The sequence below is a fragment of the Lathyrus oleraceus genome, chromosome 2, assembly GCF_024323335.1.
Source record: "Lathyrus oleraceus cultivar Zhongwan6 chromosome 2, CAAS_Psat_ZW6_1.0, whole genome shotgun sequence".
Taxonomy (NCBI): Eukaryota; Viridiplantae; Streptophyta; class Magnoliopsida; order Fabales; family Fabaceae; genus Lathyrus; species Lathyrus oleraceus.
Window position 1 is genome coordinate 54,970,192 of NC_066580.1, and position 11,438 is coordinate 54,981,629.

The following is an 11,438-nucleotide window of genomic DNA, read 5'->3' on the forward strand; positions in this document are numbered from 1 at the left end:
TGAATAATATATTTGGACGCATAACAGTCAGATAGAGAAGAGAACTTATCATACCACGGTAGAGTTTTTGACAAACCTTTTGACTTACCTCTTATTTATCAAGAATGCAAGTAGGATGCATGAGAGTCTTGGCTGGTTTGCTTTCTAACATTTCAAATTTCTTCAAAATGTCTTTTCTGTATTTACTTTGATATACATACGTGGCTTCTGATGTTTGGTTAATTTGAATCCCTAGAAAGAACTTTAGTTCTTGCATCAGACTCATTTCAAATTATGCCTGCATTATCTCAGAAGATTCTTGACAAACAGAGAGGTTAGCAGAACCAAATATTATATCATCAACGTATATCTGGCAGATCATAAGATCGTTTTTGATGTTTTTACAGAAGAGAGTGAAATCCACTCTGCCTCTAATAAAGTCATTTTCTAGAAGAAATGAACTAAGTCTTTCATACTAAGCTCTAGGAGCTTGTTTCAGACCATAAAGAGATTTTTTTAGTTTATAAACATGTTCTGGACATTTTGAGTTTTCAAAACCAGGAGGTTGATGGACGAACACCTCTTCAGAAATATACTCATTTAGAAAAGCACTTTTACAACAAAAGATACAAGAAGACGAATAGATTTTAACCTGGCGAATGGAGAAAAGGTTTTGTTGTAGTCAATACCTTTCTATTGACTATAACCTTGTGCTACCAGCCGTGCTTTGTTTCTGACCACTTCACCCTTTTCATTAAGTTTGTTTCTGTAAACCCATTTGGTTCCAATCACATGGGTTCCCTTGGGTCGTGGTACAAGATCCCAAACATCATTCTTCGCAAACTGATCAAGTTCTTCTTTCATTGCCATAATCCATTCTTTGTCTTGAAGAGCTCTTTCACAGGATGTTAGCTCTATCAGAGATACTAGTCCCATAAGTGTTTCTTCAGAAACTTTGAATGTTGATCTTGTTCTGATAGATTCATTTTTGTTTCCCAGAATCATTTCTTCAGAAACATTTTGTCTATTTCTTGATCTTTTCTGATTGATTTTGACTTTAGGTGCCTCTGACGTTTCTTTTTCCGCTTCTTCAGATTCTTTGGTCTTTTCGTCAGAACCTGCAAGTGTTATCTCCAAATCTGCAAAATTCTCAACTAGCTTTGATTTTTCAGAGTTAAGCTTATCATCAAATCTGACATGTATTGATTCTTCCACAATTTATGTTTCTGTATTGTATAGTTTATATCCTTTAGAACGTTCTGAGTATCCCAACATAATACACTTTTGTGCCTTAGAGTCAAACTTGTTCAAATTATCTTTAGTATTCAGAATAAAACAACAACATCCAAAAGGATGAAAATAAGAAATGTTGGGTTTTCTTCCCTTACATATTTCATAAAGAGTCTTCTCTAGAATAGGTATGATATAGATTCTATTATGAATGTAACATGTTGTATTCATAGCTTCAGCCGAGAAGTTCTTAGCCACATTTGTTTCATTGGTCATGGTTCTGGCCATTTTCTGGAGAGTCTTATTCTTTCTTTCTACAACTTCATTTTGTTGTGGAGTTATAGGACAAGAGAAATCATGAGATATTCCATCAGAGTCAAAACGTTCTTCAAAAAGTTTGTTTTCAAATTCTCCACCATGATCACTTCTGACTCTGATGGTTTTAGAGTCAAATTCATTTTTCACTTTTGAACAGAAGCTAGTGAACACAGAATGTGACTCATTCTTGTGCCTTAAGAATTTTACCCATGTTCAACGACTATAATCATCTACAATGACAAGTTCATACTTCTTACCATTGACTAACATTGTCTTAACAGGTATGAACAAGTCAACGTGTAAGAGTTCCAAAGGCTTAAAGGTAGAAATAACATTTTTGTTTTTGAAGTTGTTTTAGAAAATTTTCCTTTCTGACATGCTTCACAAAGAGCATCTGAAGAAAACTTCAACTTAGGTAGGCCTCTGACTGACTCAAGTTTATTTAGATGAGAAATCCTCCTCAAGCTAATGTGACCCAAACGTCTATATGCCACACCCATTGCTCTTCATTTATAGACATTAAACATTTTACGTTTTGATCTTTTAAATCTGAAAGCTTTATTTTGTAAGTGTTGTTCTTCCTCTTTCCAGTGAAAAGGAATGTGCCATTATTTTGATTAATAACTTTGCATGTTTTTTTAAAGATTATATCATAACCGTTATCACTAAATTGACTTATGGATAACAAGTTATGCATTAATCCTGCAACATAAAGAACATCGGAAATGGAGGGAAGATATCCATTACCAACTGTTCCAGATCCTCTGATTCTTCCTTTATGATTTCCTCAAAAGCCTACGAAGCCAGCATCTTTAAGTTCCAGGCTTTGGAACATATGCTTTATTCCCGTCATGTGTCTCGAGCATCCAAGATATAGGTATCATGATTGGTGTTTTAACTTTGCTGCATAGGATATCTGCAACATACACTATTTTATCATTTGGTACCCAAAATCTTTCGGGTCCTTTAGGGTTAGTTCTCCTAGAGTTTCTGAAAACTTTGGGTTTTCTAGCATTATTAAATTTTTGTGTTTGTGCAGGTGTGTAATGATAAGAAAAGGGAGATTAAGTTTGTTTTCTGCAGAAGTTTTTAGATCATATTCATCATAGTCATATCCAATTCCTCTTTTCTTATTACGACTAACACCATAGATCATAGAAGCCATTTTGCTTCTTTCAAGTCTGTTGTTCATAAATTTCTGAAAATCCTTTTCATATTTGTATATGAAGGTGTCAGAAGTAGGTGGAGCTTTAGAAAGAGTTTCTTCAAGTTTTGAACATTTTTTGGTTGAAAATTCATTTTATTTTTCAAGGATAAAATATTTTCTTTAAGTTCAGAAACTTCTTTCTCAAGCTTATCACACTCTTCAATAATTTCTTCATGAACCTTTTTCAGGTTCTTGAATTTTTTCGAAACTTCTAATACAAGCTCGGAGATTCTGATAAATAGGCTTCTAGATCAGAACGAGAAAAATCGGAGAACACCTCTTCAGAGTCAGACTCTCTTTCAGAATAACTTACAGAAGTAGTGGCCATGAATGTAACATTTGCTTGCTCCTCTTCAGAATCAGATTCTGAAGATTCAGATTCAGAGTCGTCCCATGTTGCCATGAGTCCCTTCTTCTTTTCTTTAAAGGAGTTTTTCTTGAAACCTTCCTTTTTGGAGCTTTCTTACTTGAGCTTTGGACATTAATTTTTGTAGTGTCCAGGTTCTTTGCATTCGTAGCAGGTTACCTCCTTGTTAGGGCTACCTCTGGATGTTGAGTCTAGACAATCTCCCTTCTGTCTGTGCCTTCTGAAGTTGTTATTTCTTTTTCTCCAGAGTTGTTAAATTCTTTTGGAAATAATAGATAATTCCTCTTCATCATCAGAATCTTCATTCTCATAGTCATCTTCGTCTTCTTCTTCAGCTTGAAAGGCTTTATTCCTTTCTGACTTTCTTCTTTCTGATCTGGATTTTAGAGATAGTGATTTGTTCTTCTTATGAGGTTCATCTTCCTCTAGCTCTATCTCATGACTCCTGAGGGAGCTGATAAGTTCTTCAAGGCTTATGTTGTTTATATCTTTGGATAACTTCAGAGAAGTAACCATCAGTCTCCATTTCTTTGGAAGACATTTGATTATCTTCTTGACATGATCTGTTGTAGTGTATCCTTTATCGAGAACCTTGAGTCTTGCAACTAAGGTTTGGAATCTAGAGAACATTACCTCAACAACTTCATCATCTTCCATTCTGAACGCTTCATACTTTTGGATTAAGGTCAAAGCCTTAGTCTCTTTGACCTGATTATTCCCTTCGTGAGTCATCTTCAAGGAATCAAAGATTTCTTTAGCTGTTTCTCTATTGGTGATCTTCTCGTACTCATTGTAGGAGATTGCCTTCAACAAAATAGTTATGGCTTTATGGTGATTCTTGAAATCACACTTCTGATAAACACTCATTCTGCTTCTTGGAATAGCGATACCAACAATAGAGATGGGTGCTTCACAGTCATTTGAGACAATGTCCCATAGATCAGCGTCGTAGCCTAGGAAGAAGCTTTTAATTTTGTCCTTCCAGTAATCAAATTTTTCTCCATCAAAAATAGGAGGTTTAGCGTTGTAGCCATCTCTTTCATTTGTGTTAGCCATGATGTTTTTCTCACGCTGGATCTCTCTACGCTGTTAAGTGTTTGATTTAAAAATAAATAACAAAGTCGAAGCTCTAATACCAATTGAAGGTAGAGAAAAACAAGAAATGGGGGGTTGAATTGTTTTCACAACAATAAAAAACTTTTGCAACACCACTCACACGAAAGATAAAGGCTAACAACACAAGAAATTTATCCTGGTTCGCTTGAAAATTAAAGCTACTCCAGTCCACCCGGTCAAGGTGATTTCGTATTCAATAAGGACTTAATCCAATAATCTCAATAAATTACAAAAACGTATAAGAGTTCAACAATCTCTTAGCCTTCTCAAGTTGACAAACTTCAATAAGTCACTTAAGGAAAATTAATAACTTTAAAGAATTACAAGTGTTTGCTTTAGTGCTTCTCAGTAAGCAGTATGAACACAATTGAGAACACAAATCAATGATGACACTATGAGCAACAACTCTTGTGTGATTACTGAGTTTACAATAAAAATATTTTGAGCGTATAGTTCGAAGTGTATTGTAGAATTATTTTGTATTATTTCTTCGTGTCTTCAGCATGATGATGATGAGGCATTTGTATAGTGTTTTTGAGATGATACCGTTGGAGGTAAATTGATGGAAATTTCTTGTCCATTATGAGACTTAATGACATTAACTTTCTTGTCCTTTCCATAGCAGTCTTTGAGGATAATCCATATTTTCCTTATAGAGATTTGTACCATACTTAGAATACTTCTTCATTAAGTTTCTAATTTTGATAAGTCAGATGTTTTGTTGAGCGTAAATCAGAGTGAGTTGTTTGGCGTGAATCAGAGTGGAGTCAGAGTTGTTGAGCAGAAGCTTGTAGTCTTCATATATTCTGTTAACTATTCTTCAAATAGTTGTTTGTTGAGTAGTCTTCAGATGTTAGCTTGACTAGTCTTCAAATAAAGTGTCTTCTAATGTTGTCTTGCAGAGTCATCAGCTGTAAAGTCTTCAAATATGAACTTCAATGTCAGATTATGTATGTGATTCTTCAAAAGTGTTTTTGTTCAGAGCCAGATATAATATCTTCATTTCTGGGTCAGCTTTTTAGAACTACATTAGAAGCCATATACTGTTTTCCTCAGATTCATTTTTCCTTAGAAACCTGTACACTTAGAGAAAATTATTAGGGTACCAAATTGTTTCATTCTTTGTTATCATCAAAACTTAGAGATATATTGCAGAATCAAAATCTTGTTCTAATAATTTTCTACTCGGAACTACGGAGCTCTGATTTCCTTGTTGCACCATAAGGATACGTAGACACGGGATTGTGAGATCTTGGCGAGGACACTAAGTTAAACCTTATTTTTTATTTTATTCTTAAAGCAAACGCAAGTAACCTTCAGACAATAACATTCATTCGCACATAGAATAAACAAAATTGTTCATGTTGAGTACAACGGATGTAAGATGTGTTAATACCTTTCCCTTGCATAATCGACTCCCGAATCCTCTCTTGGATGCGAAGACCATTTTTTTAGGGGTTTTATCGATATTTTTCTTTTCTTTTGGAATAAATAAAGTTTGATGGAGACTCTATATTTTTAGCGACGCGATATATATATATATATATATATATATATATATATATATATATATATATATATATATATATATATATATATATATATATATATATATATATATATATATATATTTATTTATTTATATTTATTTATTTACTAAAAACATATTTTTTTACGAGTGCTATTATAAAAAATTTATAAAATTATCAAAGTAGATTATTTAGTATTAAGAATTGAACCTAAAATCAGTATGTATTCATATATTATTATTTACTTTATATACTTTAAATATTATAAAATAGAAATATTCGATTTGTTTTTAAAAATCATAATATTTCTTTATAAAGGCATTTTAATATAAATATTAAGCACATAAAACAACCACAATTAAAGAATAATGTTGGAAAAAGTTAAATTTAATGAGTTTATAAACGTTTATATCTTACCAAAAGTGGTATATCAGCATAAGAGTATAATATGCTAATTAGGTCTCATGCCTTAAATAGAATTAACAAGTCTACAATAAAGCCAGATTTTTTTGAATCTAATCCTAATGGACCTGTCGGTAACACCTGTAATTTTATTGATTCTATATTAACTAAAAAACATTATTATTTTTTAAAATGGGAAATGTTTTCTAGTGAGACTATGTGATAAACTAGTTACATTGAAAAAAAAAAGTTATCAATGCGTTGAGTATATGTTTTTTAAAATAAGAATCAGACCAACAAGATATTGAATTCCATATAAAAGTATTTTAATATAAGGAAGTTGTGGGGAATCAATTTTAATTTAATGAGAATCGATTATTTTAGGAATTAAAATTTATTACCAATAACGTTTTAGGAATTAAAAATCATTTACAAATCTCCCATAAAACCAAATTGAACCAAATTGAATGAATCTAACTTTAATGGAGTTGTCTGCCTCTCTCCTCTTATAAATAGAGTTCATTTTGCCACTAAATTTCATCAGCAAACTTCTATCTTCTTCTAATTTTAATTTACTCTAAGAAAATGTTGTCTACACGAGCTTTGCTCATCCAAGGCTTCTTGGTCACCATTGTTTTAATCTCTTCCACAGGGGAAGCTAGACAATTGAGTAAGAATTCAACAATCTTTATAAATTGTTATATCATCATTTTGCTTTTCAATTTTGAGTTATTTTGGTTAATATTTTTGCAGCTGAGATTAATGATCAAGATGGGGCAAAGTTTGAATCTTTTATCCCTGGTTTTCCGGACATACCCGGACTTCCACCTCTACCTAACATTCCAGGTTTCCCAGGTTTACCATGCATCCCAGGTATACCAAACATCCCGGGTATCCCATGCAACCCAGACATACCATTCCCAGGTTTCCCATGCATCCCGGGCATTCCAAGCATTCCAGGTTTTCCATGCAATTCAAATTGGCCGAGTCCACCAAATGCACCGAGTCCACCAAATGCACCTGAATCTCCAAGCTCACCTCCTAAATCATCTGATTCACCTGCCCAATCTCCTAGTTCTCCTCCTGAATCCTCCTTGTTTTAAGATGAATTGTGGTCGCTTGTTAAGTCCCTAAGTTTACTTCTTTAAAACTATTGAAAAAATAATATGTATTGTAGCATTTGTGATATTTATTTGAAAACAATAACAATAAATTTGAATTGGTTATGAGAATGAGTTACAAACTCCCTTACTCTTTTTATGCAAGTATAATATGTGAAATATGTTATTTTTCATATCAGAGTATCATACTTATCTAATAAAATCGAGTCTCACATCTACTAATGAAAATAAAAAGTTATAAGATTCGTGCATATTTGAGACGTATTATAAGTTACATTCTTATACGAAAATTCTTCCTTTATATAAATTTAATTTGATATTTTAGTAATTAGACATAGTTTATAGATAGTGTTCCCTACAATTTTTGTAATATAAGGAAACAATTGTTGTCAGAGAATCACTCTTTCTAATCGGTCTTTATACTGTAATAAACAACTTCTTTTCATAATTTGTATCCCTATGAACAAGGATTTCATACCACAAAACATCTCTCTCCTATCCTCCACTTCCACTTGAAAGGAAAAGTTTTGTTAATGGTTTCAATATTCTTTAAACCAATATATTTACCCGTGAAGGCTTTTCCGAAAATAAAATATTTTATTATTTTAGAAATATTAGACTCAGACTCATATTTTTCTTTATATTAATTTATTAAAATAATAGTGTCGGCCAGGGCCGAAGCTACATATAGTGAAAAGATTTCATCATCTGAATTTTTGTTTCCCTCTCTTTTATTTTATGTAGTAAATATAATTAAAACAAAATTAATTATACGAAAATCCCTAAACGCAAAAACTCTCACCCCCAAGTTATACATATTCACTTCTCTCCTTTCAATAAAAATACCTCAAACTGAAAAACTATACATATTTTTTTATTTTCTCTTAGAATTTGCTTTTCACGATTTCCCTTTCACGAAATACTCAATGCAAAAGAAATCAATCATCGATTTCCCTTTCACGATTAACATAAAATAAAGTCAAATTATTTTCGTGTAAAATTAGTATTGTTAGAAATTAATATTGATTGAAATTAGTAACGATTAGGGTTTCTTCCTTTTTCCTCTTTTAAAAGGGAGAATCTTGGATGCAGTCAGAGTATAGTCAGGAACTTATGATGAAGGAACGAAAAGTCGTCTCAATGTTGCAATCGCTCTTATTAGCGACACTAAATTAATCATTTTGGATGGAGTGACATGCAAAACGATGATATACTCTTTAAATACTAAAAAAACTCATTTTCACGTTATATTCACGCCACAAACATAATTATCACGTCACAAAATACAAATTAGATACGTGAGTAAACACTCTGCAGGAGCGCTAGTCGCAACTAGTTTCCACGTGAAAAAAAAAACGCAAATTTGCCACAGTGACATGAGCAAACACTTTGCAAGAGCATTAATCGCAACTAGTTTTTGTAAGAACAAAATTAGTTCTACAATAGAATTCTAGGATTTTGATGATAACAAAGGATGAAACCAAAAATGGCACCCTAACGGAATTTTTCTAAGTGTGCAGGACTCTGAACAGCAACAAAGGACTCTGATCATTTTATCAGATACAAACTTTGATCAGATACAAAGTACTAGAAGATCAGACACATCTGAGGAAGAAGTGCGCCCAAGAAGTTCTGAATCTGAGAAAAGCAAGACAGTAAAAAGAACCAGAAGCTCTAAACATCCACTGGTCTTAGTTCTGATGATCTAGAAGACTAGTACTCTGAGAAGCTCTGATGTAACTTCAACATAATCTCCTTCTGACGCATGACTCCGAGATAACAAAGACTCTGATGAAGATTCACCAAATCCAGAAAGAGTAACGGAAAGAAATTCTCAATATGGAAATGAAGTATTTTAAGAAAGAAGTTATTCAGGGAGACAAAATGGCTATGGCAAGAAACACAGAAGTAATGACATTGAATGCTCATCAAAGACCAATATTCTGTCATCACTCCAACGGTCCTTCTCACTACTATATAAAGGACAGCCTACCTCATTGAGAGATACACAACAACACATAGAAAAAGTCATTCATATCTTCTCTCAACTTTTCACGAGTTGCTGCTCATACGTGAAAACTCCTGCTCAAACTTTTTGTTGTAATACTTGCTTACTCTTAGAAGCACCTTCTATTACAAATTAATTTTGCTAAATTGCTTTTGTTCCTCAAGTGACTCTGCATAGTCGGTATACTTGATAGGACTAAGAGATCATTCTCTTAGACGTTTGGTTATATTAATCTTTCAAGATTAGTGGATTAAGTCATTTTTGAAGGCGAAATCACCTTGGCGGGGTGGAATGGAGTAACTTTGTTTTATAAGCGAACCAGTATAAAATTCTGCGTGTTCTTACTTTTAAAAAAGCTTTTAAATTCTAAAACAATTCAAATCCCCCTTTCTTGTTTTTCTCACCTTCAGTTGGTATCAGAGCTACGACTCTGTTATTGATTTTCTAATCAAACAGTTAACAGTGTAGAGAGATCCAAAACGAGAAAAACTATGGCCAACACCAATGAAAGAGATAGTTACAACACTAAGCCTCCAGTCTTTGATGGAGAGAAATTCGATTACTGGAAAGATAGAATTGAAAGTTTCTTTCTGGGCTACGACGCTGATCTCTGGGACATTGTCACAGTTGGATACATACCTCCTGTAACAGATGCTGGAGTTGTCATTCCCAGAAGCAAAATGACAGATGATCAGAAGCGCGAATTCAAGAATCATCACAAAGCCAGAACGATACTTCTCAATGCCATATCCTACAATGAGTATGAAAAAATCACCAACAAGGAAACAGCTAAAGAAATATTCGACTCCCTGAGGATGACTCATGAAGGAAACTCTCAGGTCAAAGAAGCAAAGGCTCTGGCTCTAATCCAGAAATATGAAGCCTTCAAAATGGAGGATGATGAAGCTGTAAAGGTAATGTTTTCTAGATTTCAAACTCTAATTGCAGGTCTCAAGGTGCTAGATAAAGGATACACAACTGCGGACCATTTCAAAAAGATAGTCAGAAGCTTGCCAAAGAAGTGGAGACCCATGGTCACAGCCTTAAAGCTATCAAAGGATCTGAACAACGTCAGCCTTGAAGAACTTGCCAGTTCACTCAGAAGTCATGAGATAGAACTGGAGGAAGATGAGCCTCAGAAGAAGATCAAGTCTATAGCACTAAAGTCAAGATCTGAAAGGCGCGAGTCTGATAGAAACAAAGCCTTCCAGGCCGAAGAAGAAGACCTTGATGACTCTGAAAAGGAAGATTCTGACGATGAGGAAGAATTATCCCTTCTGACCAGAAGAGTAAAACAACTCTGGAGAAAAAGGAATAATAACTTTAGAAAACCAAGATCCAAAGGAGATCGATCAGAATCAACCTCAAAAGGTAAATCTAACAAAGATGTTACGTGTTATGAATGTAAGGAAACAGGTCACTACAGAAATGAATGTCCCAAGTTGAAGAAAGACAGTTCCAGAAAAGAGAACTTCAAGAAAAATTCCTTCAGAACCAAAAAGGGACTGATGGCTACCTGGGACGACAGTGAATCTGACTCATCAGAATCAGACTCTGATGAACAGGAAAATGTGGCACTCATGGCTACCACATCCAAGAATACTTCAGATGAAGAATTTGAATCTGAAGAGGTATTTTCTGAACTTTCTCGATTTGACCTAGAATCATGCCTATCTGAAACTCTAAACTCATATCAGAAACTCAAACAAAAATTTAAAGCTATAAAATGTGTGCTTGAAGAAACACTAGAAGAACGTGGCAAACTTGAGATAACAATTTTAGAACTTAAAGATGAAAACAGAACCTTGATATTAGAAAGAGATTCAACAAAGAAAAATTGTTCAAAACTTGAAGAAGCGTTATCTCAAGCTCCACAAACTTCAAACACAATAATTTATGAATATGAAAAATCTTTTCAAAAGTTTCTGAAAAATGGGATAGAGAGGAGCAGAATGGCATCCATGATTTATGGGGTCAGTCAGAACAATAGAAGAGGAATTGGGTATGATCCTGGTGAAGATAAAACTTCTACTAATGACCAACCTAAATCTCCATTTTCCTATCACTATACACATACACAAGCACAACGATTTAATAATGCTAGAAAACCCAAAGTGTTAAGAAACTTTGGGAAAACTAATCACGAAGGACCCAAAAGATT

At 33.6% G+C, this 11,438-nt stretch overlaps 1 protein-coding gene across 1 annotated transcript; it reads left to right on the forward strand.

Moving 5' to 3' along the window:
• Positions 1-6,693: 6,693 nt before the first annotated feature.
• On the forward strand, positions 6,694-7,374 carry LOC127121106 (uncharacterized). Its single transcript, XM_051051703.1, has 2 exons — positions 6,694-6,818; positions 6,902-7,374. The coding sequence occupies exons 1-2, from the start codon at positions 6,734-6,736 to the stop codon at positions 7,249-7,251; spliced, it is 435 nt and encodes a 144-aa protein (XP_050907660.1). The 5' UTR covers positions 6,694-6,733; the 3' UTR covers positions 7,252-7,374.
• Positions 7,375-11,438: the final 4,064 nt, after the last annotated feature.

Coding starts and splice junctions, on each gene's coding strand:
- LOC127121106 (XM_051051703.1), top strand. CDS start 6,734: ATGTTGTCTACACGAGCTTTGCTCATCCAAGGCTTCTTGGTCACCATT. Junction 6,819..6,901: donor AGGGGAAGCTAGACAATTGA/GTAAGAATTCAA, acceptor ATATTTTTGCAG/CTGAGATTAATGATCAAGAT.